The sequence below is a fragment of the Lotus japonicus genome, chromosome 3 (assembly GCF_012489685.1).
Source record: "Lotus japonicus ecotype B-129 chromosome 3, LjGifu_v1.2".
In the NCBI taxonomy this organism is placed as follows: domain Eukaryota; kingdom Viridiplantae; phylum Streptophyta; class Magnoliopsida; order Fabales; family Fabaceae; genus Lotus; species Lotus japonicus.
The window spans coordinates 65605230-65622517 of NC_080043.1; the positions used below are offsets into that span (position 1 = coordinate 65605230).

Here is a 17288-nt window from a genome sequence, read left to right on the forward strand (position 1 = left end):
TTGCTTCCCTGGCGCAAAGACCTTCCTAAGTCGGCCCCTTCTTCGCCGCTCCGTCACCGTAACCTCCACATGAACCAGCAAGCCCTCGCCGACACCGCTACAACCATGCGAATTAGAAGACGCCCTCAACCAATCAGTGTTGTCAGCACCAGTAACGTCCAGCCCTGCTTCTGGAAACAGAGCCTCAGGGGGGCACCTCCCCTCAGCTCCGACTGGATAAGCCTTGCCAGCCACACAATCAGAGATGATGATTTCAGGGAAAAGTAAAGTTGGTGGGCAGCATAGGCAATGAGAGACCCGTGGGACTCCAAGGACCAGTGATTCTTCGACATCCGAAGTAACAGAGCAAGTCTGTTCTTTGGAGCGGAAAGAATCAGACAAAGCTGACTTGAGGTTGTCCGTTTCAGTAGCCTTTTCTAACCTTCCTGATCGCGGGAATCTTGCAAGGGCCACCGTCAAGAACGAGCCCCCTAGAAGCACCCCGTTGAACAGATTAATTGCAATCGATGCCAGCTCCAAAGAGACTTGTCTTTAATCCTATCGATTATTCCTTGATTAAGAGGCTTGTCCTTATTCACATTAATTATCCCTTGATTAAAGTGGTTGGGCCTTAATCATAATATTTACCCCTGGATTAAAGTGGTTGGACCTTAATCCTATTAATTACTCCTTGATTAAAGTGGACCTTAATCATATTATTTACTACTTGATTAAGTGGTAGGACCTTAATGTAAGACCAATATTTGGTCATGTGGTATAACTCTATGTTTTGATGATAACAAGTTTATATTTGTGTATGAACTATTAGGGTACTCTAACGTTTGTCTTTTAAGTGTTTGACAAACAGGTTTTGACTCTGACCCAAAGATATATCCATCAGAAGTTAAAGACCAAAGAGTAACCAATGAAACGCTTCTGCAATCACTACGTTCTTCTGAACGGTAGTAAACGCTTCAGATGTTCTAAAGATTAAAGCTCTGATGTGGGCTCTGAAGATTCAAGTGCTGAAGTTCAGAAGACCAGAAGTTCTAAGTGAAAGGTCCAGAAGCTGAGACTTGAAGATTCTGAAGTCCAAGAGTAAGCTGGCTCTCAAGACCAAAGCGCTTCTAATTTTGAAGACCAGATGTTCAGAGTGAACGGTCCAAAAGCAGAAGTTCTAAAGGTCAGAGGATCCATGCTTCCTTCTGGCTCTGATCAATTACTTCACAAGTTCCAACATGAAGCGTCGCCAAGATCAGAAGTCAACTAGGCTAAGGCAATGTCATTGTTAATAGTACAAAAACATTGTACTATTCTGACCGCCTTACCTACGAGGTTCAGCCATAGCAGGTTCTGGAATTTCCAGAATTGCCCTCCAACGGATAGATTCTTTCAATGTATACAACATCTCACCTTGGAGTATAAATAGGCTGAAGAGAGAAGAAATTGGCTAAGAAACTATTGAGCAATACAAGTGAAAACCTTCAAGCAAAATACCTTAGCAATATTTCTTCATAGTTCTTATTGTGTTTACTCCTGCTTGTTTAGAAGCAACTCATTGTAAACCTAAACCTTCTACAATTTGTTTGTTGTTCCTTGAGAGACCAGTAAGGTCAGATTTCTTGAGAAGACTAAGACTTGTTTGTCTTAGTGTTGCTAGTTCTTAGATTTGTTAGTCACTGAGCAAGGTGTGCTAGTGCAGTTGTAACAATCTTTGAATAGTGGATTACCTTCATTCTACGAAGGAAGAAATCACCTTAACGGGTGGACTGGATTAGCTTGAGGGATTTATCAAGTGAACCAGGATAAAACACTTGTGTGCCTTTCTCATCTCTTTATCTCTTGCACTTTATGTTCTTGAAACCGAGAAGGTTTGCTAAAATCTTAAGGGAAAGTTTTTAAACATAAAACCCTATTCAACCCCCCCCCCCTTCTAGTGTTTTTCATACCTTCACTTAATCATACTATTTGCTATTGGATTAAAAAGGATGGACCTTAATCCTATCATTTTCTATTGGATTAAAGAGGAAGGACCTTAATCCTATTATTTGTTATTGAATTAAAGAGGATGAACCTTAATCCTATTAGTTGTTATTGGATTAAAGAGGATGGATCTTAATCCTATTAGTTGATTTTTGGGTTAAAGAGGATGGACTTAATCCTATTATGTGTTATTTGATTTAGAGGATGGACCTTAGTCTTACTATCTATTATTGGCTTAAGAGGTTAGACCTTAACTCCTATTACCTGGATCGATTAAGGAGCTAGTCCTTGATCATGTTATTTGTTTGTTGATTAGAGAGTATAGACCTCATCGTGTTAGATGGTTGGCCATTGGGTCGTGCGTTTACATAAGTGTGACGTGGTGCTGCTCTGGCAAGGAAATGAAGATACACATATGCGCAGACGGCGAGTGATGGACTGATGATTTGACGTTCAAAGGATAAAGATCAACTTATGTTGTGTTTAATTATTATTCACATGCTACTTAACTATGCTAAATCTTGCTAGGAATTATATTACATTACTCTAGGAAGTTGACCCTTTCTTACCTTGTTTGTTTTTTTTGTACTTGGGCGGTCGGCAAACTGCCAGGCTATAACAGGTGCTGCTGTGAGTAGATGTTGTGCTGCCGGACGAAGGTGACAGTGTTGTTGGACAAGAAGACTACCTTGGTGGAGCGATCAAGACTACAAGAGTAGTGTTAGATGCAAGGCTAGAGCCTTGAGTAGTGGAGTTTACCGTTAATGGTTGAAACTCGTAGAGATGATTTTATAACTTACTCTGGTTTTGGGTAGGTTCCGATGCATTGCTTTTCTGCGACTCTCTAGTGCGAGGAATGTAGGGAGTATATTGGACTTAGGGTGTTATCGCATTGAAACTCTGTTCTTCGAATTAAACATTACTTTATGGTATATTATAGGCTTAATACATCAGAATGCCCCTGTAATTGTAAAGGGAATCAAATCCATGGCCTAGAAATTTTTTGCATCAAATTGGGTCCCTAGAAAAAAAAATTTAATTCAATTAAGGTCAAAGTGTGCCATCCTTCAATTTTATCCCAGTCATTAATTCCACGTGGCGTTTATTATTATTTTTTAATTAAAATAATAATAAAAAATTATTTTTAATTCCAACTCAATTAAATAATCAGAAAAAAATTTAAAAACCTTAATAAATAACCTAATCTAATCATCCTTAACTAAACAAACTAATAATTTAACTAATAAACTAATCTAATAATCTAACCTAATCTAATTATAACCAATCCCTAATTAAAATCTTTCATCCCCAAATTGAACTTTCATCTTCTTCCAACCCCTCACTGCACCACCAGTCCACCACCATATCTCTCCCCCATAATTCATTCCCTCCGCCACAATCATCACCTCCACCACCAAATCATTTTCACCCAGCCATCTCAACCCCCACCACCAGAAACCCAGAAGATAAGAAGAATGAAACCCACCAACAGAAGATAAGAAGAATGAAACCCAGAAGATAAGAATCAATACTATAAGATCCGTCAATTTTGAATACCAAACCCACCAACCCACTGTCATCATCAAAGTTTTGAGCTTTTACGTTCAAGATCCTGGTATTTGATATTCAAAACACCAAAGCCCCATGTTTACACGTTTAGAACATTGAAAGGCAAAAGTTCAGAACATAAAAACCCAAACTTTTTTTATCAAAACGCCACAATCCTCTCTGTCTGCAGTTATGGATCTTCAACGGCGCAAGGCCGGACCTTGTTCTTCCACGGTGGCTTAGCCGCGACTCACCTTCCACGGCGGATCTGTGCGTGGTGGCGTTTTGCGAGATCTGCAGAGGGGAAGACAGATCTAGATCTAAAATCCAGATCCAGTTGCATGGGGGAAGAGGGTGGTGTGGGAGGAGAAGAGAGGAAGAGGGGAAGAGAGGTGGCTGGGAGAAGAGATAGAATAGAGGAAGAAGATGAACATAACACAGAATGAAGAAAATGAACGGATTTTTTTGGGTTTTTCACTTTTTTGTTTTTCAAAAGAAAAAAAAATAATTTGTTTTTTTTTAACAAAGAAAAAACTGGGAATTACTAACTAGCATAAAATTAAGGATTAATATTGATTTTCAATTAATTATAACATGTGGCATTATTTAGATTTAAAAAAAATGCCACGTGGAATTGCTGACTAGGATAAAATTGAAGTCTGGCAGCATTTGTCCTTAATTGAATTAAAAAAAAATTCTTAGGGACCCAATTTGATGCGAAAATTTTACAGGCCCTGGAACTGATTCCCTTTACAATTCCAGGGGCCTTCTGATGTATTAAGTCTATATTATATGTCTTGAACATTCATCGTCACTTACGGGTGCTTGCCTTGTCAAGGCCGGATGTATGGGTTGGGCTGGAGTATGCATATCATGTTTTGGAAAGAAAACGAAAAAAAAATATACCCTTATTTGTAAATCTTTTTTGAAAATCATTTCATTTTATTTAATAGGTTACTATTTGTGATTCCCCGAAAGTCGAGATGTTACAAAAATCCAATTTAATATAATAAAAAAATTCGGTTTTCTCAATTTTGGATCCATTCAGTTTTAGTTTTTTTATATCACTTTTCCAATTATTATTAGATTGGATCAGTTATAAACACCCCTACTAGAAACACCACAATAAATGAAATTAGAAAATGAGTAATTGACAAAAGGTGAAATGCAAAATTCAAAGTGAGTAATTGACAAAAGGTGGCATCTCATGCACACTTCAAACACTACTAACATCTTAAGGATTGTTAGTAGGGATCTCTTGTTAGTATTAGCAAGAATAGAACTCACTTTAATAAATATTACTACTTTTTGGGACTTTTTTAGATAAGCCAATATTACTACTACTTACTATTATTGTTATTCTTAACTGAGAACTAAGGGTCCTACAATCACGAATTTTGTATCTTGCAGTATTCATGTTCAAACTTGTCACTCTTTCGTTTTTCTATTTTATTTTATTTTAAGTCTTCTAATTTCAAAAAAAGTTAAAAAACTACAGTACTACCATGTTTAACACCTCATGTCCCCGAATGATAGCTCAAGTAGTAAGAGCTAGAAGACATATGAGTTGGGTGGAAAAATACCAAGATCGATTCCTAGAGGGTGCAATTTATCCTTTTAATGTACCCAAAAGAAAAGGTTTAACACCTCATTTTGTGGAAATTTTTACTTTCCAATCAGCCACAAATTTGTATTGGGTCCTACAATCACAAAATTTGTATCTTGCCGTGTTCATGTTCAATTTCGTCTCTCTCTTTTTCAATTTGTAATTCCCTCGTGTTTTATTCGTACACGTGATGATGGATTAGCATATGCATTAATTTCATGGAAGTGCACCAAAAGAAAAACTCAACTTGCACTTTAACACTTATTTACATATATAATGTGTGAGAACAGACCCTTTGTGTAGTTCATTTTCATTTCAATCTCATATATAAGTGTATGTTTCAACTTTTGGTTTTCTCTTTCTTATGGAAAAAGACACTTTCTTTTGGTTTTCGAATAATTCTTTTTCATTTTTTATGCTGCATATAAAGTACACTAGTGAACACTAGTGAACCAAGAAGTGGAATTCTCCTACAAACATGGAGAATGAGATTATAGAAGAGCCATTGTTGGAGAAGAAGTACTATTATAAGGACTGCCCAGGTTGTAAGGTGGACCAAGCAAAAGAGCTGAACCAGGGTGTATCAATTATAAATCTTCTAATTATATGGATGGTGGTATTATGTGCAAGTAAGCATTGAACTCTAATTTCACTTCTGGACGAATTGATTGTTGTAGTTCTGTCCTTTGGGACCTTTGGGTACCTTGTTGTGAGTGTCAAGTTTGCTAATGCACATTTCTAAATGTTAGAATATAATATAAAACCATTCACGTGGCTCTTACCCAATAGCTTAAGCTTTTGGTATAATTGGTTATTTGACACTAAGTTCAAACCACTATTACTGCCTTTCTGTTTGATAAAAGTCATGTGCGGATGGATCATTCATCTGTTTTGCCATGTTCTATGTGCTTCTGCATCAGAGATTAAGTTTCTTAGACTGGCTTTGCTATAATAACCAAACTTCAGCTAGGAATAGGCATAATAGTGGGTGTTTGATTCTATCATTCTATGTAATAACTAGTTATATGAATTCTCAAATCTTTCTCTGCCAGTTGAATCTACTTTATCCTTCTCTTATGTTTCTTTATTTTGTCCTATGCAGCACTTCCTGCACAATCTCTCTTTCCTTTCATTTATTTCATGGTGAGTTTAAATAACTACTATGGCTTACAGTATCCCTTCCATATACTCTGGTTTGTGATAGTGTAATATCTTGGAAGTTACTTGAACATGTGTGGAGGAAAACTTAGTTATTTATTTTGAGCATTTCAAGTTCAATTACAATTTTTATTTTATTTTATATTTGTAATTAAAGATGAATTGAAAGTGATGATTGGAAATTGCTTCCTACTGAAACATTAAGTTCTCTACATTAATAAGAAGATTTTCTTCAATATACCAAGTCCCTTCAGTGTTTTCCTCATTTTACCAAGTCATGTTCCCTCTCAACCGTACGTTTGCAGTGTAACTGATAATTGCAAACTGTTGGCTGGATGTATCAATCTAATTTCTAATTACATATTTCTTTCCCCCTTCTGCATATTCAGTTGTTATGAAATAGTACTCAATAAATCAATAACTATACACTGATTCATGTCATATACATCCTCAATAATGCAACATTTTTTTTCAGGTAAGGGATTTCAATGTTGCAAAAACGGAGACTGATATTAGTTCTTATGCCGGTTATGTGGGTATGATTGCTTTTTGCATTTCAATTCTTTGAAGTCTCCCATCCTTGTTATGAGTTCTTTATTACTGATGCCTGTATGACTGAAAACATATTGTAGGATCTACATTCATGCTCGGAAGAGCTTTGACTTCTGTAAGCTGGGGAATGGTTTCTGATCGCTATGGTCGAAAACCTGTTATAATTTTAGGGGTTATTGCAGTGTGAGTATAGTATCTGTCAATGAACTGGATGCTTTCTTTAAGTTATATGTTATGTGGTTTCCCTTAATTATCAATGTTTACTTGATTTCAGTGTCATTTTCAACACACTATTTGGCCTTAGTACAAATTTTTGGATGGCTATTGTCACTAGATTTCTTTTGGGAAGTTTGAACGGTCTAATAGGACCAGTGAAGGTACCATTTTTCTAAAACCTATTAATGTGCAATTCAGGTTTCATCCACCAGCAACAGGACACAATTTTTGAATTTATGATCTGGGATACATGACTCTTTCAATGACTCATACTCATTTAAATTTCAACTTTTATATATCTATTTGATTAACTTCTTTGTTTAACAGGCCTATGCTACTGAAATTTTTCGAGAAGAGCATCAAGCTCTAGGGCTCTCTACAGTAAGCCTGATCAACTCTTGTTGTTTACTATCACTTCTCAAGCGTTTTCCATCATGATAATTCAGTGTGTCATCTACTTTTAGGTCAGTACAGCTTGGGGTATGGGTCTGATTATTGGCCCAGCATTGGGAGGCTATTTAGCTCAGGTACTATTTGCCTTCAGAAGTATAAAGCCTGAATTTTGTACATGCACTTAAGATGACTAGTTTTGAAAGATTTTTCGTATATTGACAAGTCTGATGCCTGCAATTTTGTACTTAATTAAGAATTAGAAAGGTGGAATTTCTGAAACCAGTTTTTTCATGTTCAAAGTAAATGATCTTGTGTATAGTTTTTACATTTTGCATCTTCAAACATTCCTCATCGTGTGTTTGTATCTCTGTCTGTGTATAGGTAATGGCACACATTCACCTGCAGATTTGTCATTTTCTTCTCTAGTACTAAAGGAAATTTCTTTTTGCAGCCAGTAGAGAAATTCCCACAGATATTTCCAAAGGATTCCTTTTGGGATAAGTAAGTGGACTCCTTCTGTTTAATTTCGTAAAACCTATGGATTCCATTTTTTCTCCCATCTTTGTCTTTTTATCAGTCTTTCATTTAATGATATGTGAATTTTCAATTGTCGAAACACCAATCATTTTGCAGGTTTCCATACTTCTTGCCCTGCTTTATCATATCAGGACTAGCATTTGCAGTACTTATTGCCTGTATCTGGATTCCGGTATGCATCTTAGGTTCTTAAAATATGTGTTAATTAGCTATATATGTTCATATCTATGTTTTGCGGATTTTACTTTGAAAACTTTTATGATGTAGATCCATTTTTGTGTGATTTTTTCTGCTTTGCGTTGCTTTTATCTTCATTGTTTGTGTGGTCTTATCTAACTTCTTCATCAATATATTGATTAAAATACCTGCAGGAAACACTTCACTATCACAAAGGTAGCAACGAGTCCACAGATGATGCTGACACTTTAGAAAATGGAAGCAGCAGGGTTGAAGAAGTAAAGATAATCCACAAGAATGAAAACCTCTTCAAGAATTGGCCCTTAATGTCATCTATCATTGTTTATTGTATTTTCTCACTTCATGACATGGCTTATCAAGAGGTATCATTTCTACCTATTTGAGGTTAAAATAGTATATGCAAACTGTAAGGCCCAAGTTTTAACGCTTTGGATAAGTGAATAAAATAAAAGAGTTTATTTGATTAAGATAAATTTGTGAAGGAAAAAGGTTCAGGAAAAGTCCAAGAATTTATCGAAAAACCGATAAGAGTTATAGCACGACTAACATACGCTTAATCCTAGGTCAAAGGTATTAGTGAATAGTTAATTTACGCTTTAGGACACGATGGAAACTAATTCCAAAAATCCTCAGAGAAATGTTAGAACTTCTCTTTTCCGTCCTTAAACAATCATTTCGATGCGAAATCCTGGAAAGTACGAACGTCAAATTCCAATTCTCGGAAGTTTGCCGAAACGGAATCCCTGATAGTTCGAGAAAACCTAAGATCGACAGACGATGAAGACTTTTTCTATTCGGAGCTGCAAAAGAAGATTCCACCCGCGTTCTTCTATTTCTCTCGTCATTCCTAATCTTTCTTCAGAAGGAAGTTTTCTCATCCGACGATCACTGCAAAAAGTAGTTTTTCGGGATAATCCGACTTACACCGACTTATGCCGACTTTGGATCTTTTGGTTTAATTCCAAGAATCCTGTTTTGAGTTCTGGAATTCTGTCGCCAGAACCTATCTTAGAATGCGCAGAGGAACGCGCAGGAAAAATCGGAATCGCAAAAAAATCATTTTTCCGTTTTTTCCAAAACCTATAAATAGCTTGAAAATTAGATTTTTTGCAAAAATACTCATTTCCCTCCCCCAAAACCGTGAGCAGCTAGAGAGAAAGAGAGGATCCGGATTTTCGCGAATCTTTGCCCGTTTTCTTCACCGATCGTTGCTAATCGAAGACCTTGAGGTAGGTAAACTATATCTCACTTCTGATCGTCAGATCTGTCGACTTTTTCTATGTTTTTCTGAGCTCAAAGTTTGGAGCTTTTTGTAAAACTGTTCAAATACGCTGATTTCAGTGTCTAAACTTCTTCCCTGCATGCTCCTGAGCGTGTTCTGCGGATTAGATTTTGTCAAATGTCGACGAAATGCCGCCGGGATCAATTTCTACCTTAAATACCCATTTTTCGGTAAAGTCGCAACCTTTAAGCTCTAATCTATCGACTTGGCTTAGTGCTAGTAGGATTTGTCGTCATAAACGTCGTTGTGGACGTCTCCATCCAATCTGTTTTTCAAAAATCCAATTTTGAAATTTTGAGCTAAAAATAATGACCAAACTACCCCTATATCAGTTTTCGATCCGAAAATTTTTCCGAGCTTAGAACCGTCTTAGTTACGGCTTATGTTAACCTAGGAACCAAGTTTGATCGAAGAAAAATCGACCCTCCCAATTAAGGAAAGTGGCCGAGAGCTATACCAAGGGGGGAGGAAATCCGACTTTTTCGAAAACTTGTCTTAACGCGTTAGATTGTCGTACCACGGAGGTAGTAGTGTACTGTGTAACCCTAGGACTCTTTGATTGCTGAGTTCCTGACTCAATGTGTTGATTTCTGTGATTTTGGCTTAAGGTTCTTTTGAGGAGTTTCCTGGAGATCAAGGCGAGGAACGTGAAGGAGGTTGTGAGGAAAACGCTGGAGGAGTTACAGGTGAGGGCTACTCTCTGAATTACTAGATAATGCTTTAGGTGTCGACAAGTTCGACTTGATTTATGTGTTATGCACTTAATTGCTAAATGTCTGAATTGTTCTCTGAGGCTTCGGCCGACCTTGTTGAGTAATTGATGCCATGATATTGTGTGCTAAATGATTCACATGCTATGTGCTACATGGTTAACTTAGGATGTGTTGGAATATGCTGTTTATGCTTTTGACTGAGCTGTTTTATTTATGCTATTCCACTTGTACCTGAGATTCTGAGGAGTGAGGATTACGGGCAAGTCATGCCGAATTTTTATGAGATTTTGAGAGAGTTTGAAAGGACGAACGAAGTTCGGACCTTGTTATATTTTAATGGATCGAGACCTTCTCAGAAATTAATTGGGATTATGGGATCCCTGAAACTCATAGGAAGTATCATAAGACTAAACGAAATCTATTTTCTCAAAGGAAATTCATAAGACATTAATCAATCTCTAAACCCCTTGAACAATGATAACAACATTTAGATAAGAGCTTAGAGCCTGAATATTAGTCTTGAAGATATGAGAAGTGTCGTCGAGTCCAAGTCTTGAGGAAACTTACAAGTTTCCGAGTATGCTTATACTCTTTCGCTCGATGAGCAGTTTAATGTTTGGCTATCTAAAGTTTAGCCGGAAACTTTAAGTTTCCAAGTTCTTCGGTACCTTTTCGCTCGATGAGCAGTTTATTGATTGGCTATCTAAAGTTTAGCCGGGAACCATGAGTTCCCAAGTACATTCTCCTTCTTTTGATTAATTCATTTTGTCGCAGAATCGACGTTTGCCTTAGGGTAGGCTTTTTAGAGACAATAAGTTAGCTAGAACACGTGACGACGTGTCGAGTGAGGTCGGAGACGTTGTTTGGCTAATCACTTGCATTCATGCACTCATTTTGAGGTTAATACACGGCGGATTACCGGACCTCGGTGGATTCCAAAATGGTCATAAGACCCGGATTTCCATATTTAGGACACTACGGTGGTCCTTAGTAGCAGACGGAATGGCAGACCTACGGGTTCACTGCTGATCTGACTACTTTTGTGTGGTGTAAGAGGCGCCCGAGCGGAATGGTCCCACTTTGGCCGGTGTTAGGGCTGACTCGATGGTGTCCATCCTTCTTCCGGAATGCATTTTGTTACCCAGCATTGCATTTCATGCAACATACATGCTGACTTAGTTGCTGAGTGTGATTGGTACCTGTTTATCCTACTTGAGGCATGCTAATTGTTATTATGATCTTTATATTCATTGTGATATATGCAACCCTAGGATGTTATCCCTAAACGTATAAGCCTGAGAGGCTAAATAATTATTACCCTATATATCTGGTTTTATTATTTATATAATTCTTTGGAGTTGACCCTCGCGTCTTCTGTGTGTGTTTGGGCGGACTACGCCATTGTCAGTTGAGTATGGCGGACCGGTTCACGATGGTTCACCCTTCAGGGGAAACTAGGTTGAAGAAGCTTGATCAGGAGGACTACGGTTCAGGGGTGGTCGACCCCGCTGGCCACCGAGCAACTTACTCGAGATGGGATTAGTGTAGGAGTAGTGTCGATGCTCTGACCGTCATGCTTCAGTTTTGGGGACAGGGTAGTTCCTACCGGTAGCTTTTTGTGTGGTTTCCTATGGAGATCACAGAGAGCTGGTTGGATTTAGGGGGTCTTTTCTTAGGCCGCTGGGCCAACTTGTTCTCAGATTTTGAGGTTTAGTGTTGCGGACACAGTATTTTTACCTTGGTTTGTACTTTTGCCTACGGGCGTTACTCTCTTTTACTTTCCGTCACTGGAGGTTTACTCGTGACGTGGTTTACAACTTACAGTGGGGGCTGTAATCATATTGTATATTAGTTCTGTTATCTTCGTTTTAGAGTTTCATCTCTTTCTGTCTTTACTTACATTATCGAAAAAAAATAATTCACGTTTTTCCGCTTAAGTTATTTCTTTGGTTACTAAAGTGACGCCACCGAAATCGGGGTGTTACACAAACCATTTAATGCATTCCATTCGGATTCCCCTGCTTCTTTTCATTCATCTATCACTGCATATATATAAGTGAAAAGAATCCAACCATCTTTTTCTCTTTAGGTTTTCTCTTTGTGGGTTGTCAGCCCTCGAAGGCTCGGGGGTTTGAACTTTACAACTAATGATGTTGGTAATGTTCTTGCAATAACAGGTGCATCTCTTAAACCTATAAAACAGTTTATCAATGTTGGGCCATATGGTAACTGCCTTCAAGGGTTATCGTCTTTTTAATGATCTTGTTGAGTGAATTTCATTGACTTGGGGTTTCCAAATTTTTGTCAAATATTCTTCAGACACATCTAGATCATGACCACAATATAGTTTTGATATTGAGGATGAGTTCATTGATCTTATGATCTAGGATCATATTCTGAAATGTGGCTTTGTAACTCTACTTAAGTATATTTTGATGTCAAATGCCTTTTGTCTCCTATATCATACCTTACCTGTGCTTAATATGGATTTCTCAGTTACTTTTTATGGAAAAGTTTACTTTGATCTCATAAGTTTAAAATTGCAAGTTGTTGAGCTGAACTATATATGATTTTATATCAATCCAGGCTTCTATATTTTCTTGCCTGCCAAACTTTCTATTTTAAAACTCTCCAGGGTGCTATAATTTTGTAGCTAGGTTCTTTTTTCTTTTTTCTTAATAAAATGAAACAGGAAAAACAAGCAAGTATACCCCATAATTCAGAAGTTTGATCTGTTTGGAACAGTATTAGTCCAATACTAAACCACTTGAACCATATTAAATTTATTCATTTAGTTCATACTTCTATCAAAATTATTAATTATTTTGGATTTCCATATTAACTAGTGTATATATGTGTACATTTAGTGTTAATCTTTGTATCCCTTTTAGATAATAGATATTTTGTTTATTGACTAATATCTCAAATGGTCAGGTCTTTCACTTATCATCTACCAACTTACCCTATACCCGCATGTGGAAAGAACTTGTGGACCTATTGGCATTGCCCCCATTACAGGGGTTAGTTTTCACCTAATTGTGGCAACTATTGTAATTTAGCAAGACATTATTTGTTATTTGAAATATGTGATGCTACTGTGGTTTCATATGCAGATGCTTTCCATACCAATTTTGCAAAGTTACCCCTTTATAGCAATGTTATCAGGCATAACACTATTCATAGTGATAAGTGCTGCTTCTATTCTGAAGAACATTCTGGCTGTAAGTGCTCCTCTTTGTCAATAAATTGTATTAGACTCTGATTATACCATGTTGTTTTGAATGACTTCTCTTTATTCAGAATTGATTTTGGCTTTAGAAGGTTCTCTGTATTACAAATGTGACTGATTGGATTATTTTTGCTGGACATAGGTTACTATCACTACTGGTTTATTTCTTTTGCAAAACAGAGCAGTGGTAAATTTTAGATAATTTTATTGTCCCTTATTTCCTTAAGAAGTTTGAATTTAGTTTTTGACAGAACTGTGGCATATATGAAAACAGGAGCAGCACCAAAGGGGGGCAGCTAATGGCATTTCAATGACAGCTATGTCTCTATTCAAAGCTATTGGCCCTGCTGCAGGTGGTGCATTGTGAGTGTTACTTTGATCCCTTCCGCTTTTATTTGACTTACTTGACATAATTCAAAATTGTGAATGTAGATCTATCCAAAGGATTATATTTCAAATGATGCTTTCTATAAAATTAGCATATTAATGTACAGGTTTTATATGTTCTATCATATAGATTGATCTGATTTATCTTTTTTTTCTTTTGAAAAGGATTTGATTTATCTTTGGTTGAAACTTAATGTTGAGTTCCTTAAATGTTGTATCTTAGAATTCAGGGTAGCCTTAAGTCTACCTCCAAAGCTAATTCAAAGGTGATGATTGGTTGCTCAAGTTTTATAAGGACTTATTTAACTATATCTCTGATCAATATGGATCTTAGCATACGCTCTTTCTATGCCTGACTGTTCATTGATTGGAAGACATAGTTATCCTTTTCCTGTCAATGTATACCTTGGTCCTTCTCTAAGAGTTAATAGAAATTACTTACTCCACTTTGATCCATATGCGGTTGACAAATTTTTCAATAGTAGAAGTTTTGATCCACATGTTATTTGATTACAAGTAGTATCTGAAAACGATCTTCAATTTTCTGCTTATGATCTTGATGATCTATGCAGATTAACTTGGTCTCAAAAGCGGATGCATGCTTCTTTCCTGCCAGGTATGTTGCTCACCTAATTTGTTTGAGCTGATTCATATATAATTGCCTGCAGCTTACGGTTTAACACTTAACTGCAGGCACCCATATGGTCTTCTTTATAATGAATTTAGTTGAAGGACTTGGAATATTGATGATGTTTAAACCATTCCTTAGTCAAGAGAAGAAAAGACACTCAGATCAGTTACATTGACATCAATCAACTTTGCCTGGGGCATGGCAACATCTCTATGAAGTTGTCCATTATTAAGGACAATGAGGGTAACAAGGTGCTTAACTTTGTCACCATTATTGATTGCACCAATTAGTATGACATGCCATTTTTATGTGGAAGCCGCAATATTGGTTTTTCTGGAAGATGCAAAGATTGCAACTCCGCTGAAGTTGGATGAGTTGTAAAAGTTTGAGCGTTGATTAGGAAAAAGCTATTTTCAATCAAAAGCCCGCTTGTTTCATTAATGAATTTGGGTGTTCAAGGGCTTTTGTATGTCTTTCACAGTTTGTTTAGTGGATATGATAATGACATAACAAGAATAAGATTATTTAATCACATCCTACTGTGCTTTTGTTGCACTAACCGCATATGACAACACAATCATGTCTCTTATTTTATTTTGTCCATATGGGTAAAAATTATCTTGAGGGGAGAGGTTGTGATAGCACCCTGCATGATATGTCACTTATATAAATTTTTTTTTAATTTTAGGAAAATAAATAATCTTAATAATAGTTTTTATATTTAATTAATTTTTATTATTTCTCACTTGCCACTGTCTGGTCAGTTATATAATTTTAATTACATAGACAAATTACTAAAAATAATTAATTTTAGTAAATTTAAAACATAGACTCATTTATAAAAATTAATTATAATCGAACAATTACTTATTCAAAATATTAATGTCGAAATATAAAATTTTATAAAATATTATGTACTTTTAATTTGAAAAAAAAAATCATCAACTTCTCATTGTTTATATTATTTACTATCATTACACAGTCAACCTTAAGCACAAGATATGTAAAATTCTATCATGCTCTCATTGGCAATTGGTTGGACCGTGGATGGCAATAAAAGGCCATGGAAGCTGCTCCAAATTTTTAATAGATTATTTATGACATTTGGTTTCTTATGGGGGTCTTCAGCATATATTGCGTGAATGAAATGTTGTGGCAGATTTTCGGGCTAACCAAGGATGTGCTAGGGAAGATGTATTGTGGGTTTTATCTGACCCTTTGTTATAACTTACATGAGAGAGATGTTCTCATGATTTATTTTTGTTTCAATAAAGTTTTGCTTCAATATATATATATATATATATATATATATATATATATATATACACTTTCATTATCCAACTATATTGTTTTGTCATGTTTTATCCTATCCTAACCACAAAATAGGTGGGAATCGTGATAGGATAAGTCATGATAAGATTAGAGAATTGGATAAGGGTAAGATATGATCATAAGAGCATAATTAAACTCTTATCATATCTTGTGTTAAGGTCTACATGATATGAAAAAGATAAAGATAAAGATATGATATAAACATTAAGAGTGCATGATATTTTATTAAAATTAATTTTTCTAAATTAAGAATTATAAAAATTAATTAGTACATTATTTTTTATTTTTATAAATGAGTCTATATATTTTAAAATTAACTAAAATTAATTTTTTTATTAATTAGTCTATTTAAATTTAAAATATATAAGTAACCAATTGATTTTAATTTAATAGTAGCAAGTGGTAAGTAATAAACTAATTAAAATTCAATTTTTTATTAATTTTAAAATATATGTTTCCAAACTGGAGAAGAGTGCTCTCTTGTGTGAGGGTGCAACACAAAAATTGAATTGTATTCACAGTTTGGAAACATGTAAAATTGTCATTGCTGGAAGACTTAATCAGTGTAGCTTTGTTCATGGGAGACTTAATCTCACCAAATCAGTGTAGGTTTGTTCCTGGTAGACATAACTCTGATAATATTGTTATTGCTCAGGAGGTTTTTCACTCTATGCGGACTCTGCGAAGAGAGAGGGGATGGATGGGGTCATGCATGAAGGTGGATTTGGACAAGGTCTATGATAGGTTGAAATGGTCTTTCCTCCATGAGACCCTCCGGTTCATAGGCTTGGGAGATCACATGTACTCTCTTATTATGCATTGTGTCACCTCTTGTTCTTTTCAGGTTTGTTTCAATGGAGACAGAACGCAGTCTTTTCACCCTCAAAGTGGGCTTCGTCAGGGGGATCCACTTTACCCATATCTCTTTGTTTTGTGTATGGAGAGGTTAGCACACAGGATCAATGATTCTTTTGTTTATGGAGACTGGAAGCCGGTCAAGCTTTCCAGGAATGGCCCACCAATCGTTCATCTATTTTTTGCTGATGATCTTTTGTTGTTTGGGGAAGCATCCTTAGGGCAAATGGAAACGGTTAGTGCTTTCTTGGAGGACTTATGTCACGCCTCTAGAATGAAGGTTAGTATTGCCAAATCTCGTATGATGGTGTTGGCTAATGTGGGTCATAATGTAGCCTCTCAGTTGTGCCAAGTGGCAGGTGTGGCTCTGACACGTGATCTTGGTAGGTACTTGGGCGTTCTGTTAGTGCATCAGAGGGTTAATGCGAGTACTTATCAGTTCATCTTGGACAAGACTCAAAAGCGGCTCTCATCTTGGCGGTCTCATGTCCTTAATATTGTCGAAAGAGTGACGCTTACTAAGTTAGTGATTGCAGCGCTCCCGAGTTATTATATGCAAGCCAATCTTCTCCCGAAAGAGGTGTGCAATAAATTGGAGAGGCCTCCAGAGGGAGTTTATTTGGGGTTCTTCTAAGGGTGCCAGAACAACTCATCCTGTGGCCTAGGTGAAGTTGTGTGGGTCTAAAAAT

At 36.4% G+C, this 17288-nt stretch overlaps 1 protein-coding gene across 3 annotated transcripts; it reads left to right on the plus strand.

The window, feature by feature from the left end:
• Positions 1 to 5370: 5370 nt before the first annotated feature.
• On the plus strand, positions 5371 to 14978 carry LOC130745313 (protein ZINC INDUCED FACILITATOR-LIKE 1-like). Of its 3 annotated transcripts, XM_057597496.1 has the most exons (19): positions 5371 to 5449; positions 5547 to 5745; positions 6219 to 6259; positions 6750 to 6810; positions 6907 to 7009; positions 7101 to 7203; positions 7370 to 7423; positions 7507 to 7569; positions 7887 to 7936; positions 8069 to 8144; positions 8344 to 8532; positions 10061 to 10138; positions 12255 to 12342; positions 13100 to 13185; positions 13279 to 13386; positions 13537 to 13581; positions 13669 to 13757; positions 14354 to 14397; positions 14475 to 14978. In XM_057597496.1, the coding sequence occupies exons 2-19, from the start codon at positions 5595 to 5597 to the stop codon at positions 14585 to 14587; spliced, it is 1542 nt and encodes a 513-aa protein (XP_057453479.1). In that variant the 5' UTR covers positions 5371 to 5449; positions 5547 to 5594; the 3' UTR covers positions 14588 to 14978. The 3 variants fall into 3 exon arrangements, with proteins under 3 accessions (XP_057453479.1, XP_057453480.1, XP_057453481.1); XM_057597498.1 differs by lacking the exons at positions 5371 to 5449; positions 5547 to 5745 and adding an exon at positions 5768 to 6126 and having other exon boundaries at positions 14475 to 14977; XM_057597497.1 differs by lacking the exon at positions 10061 to 10138 and having other exon boundaries at positions 5436 to 5745; positions 14475 to 14975.
• The last annotated feature ends 2310 nt before the right edge of the window (positions 14979 to 17288 follow it).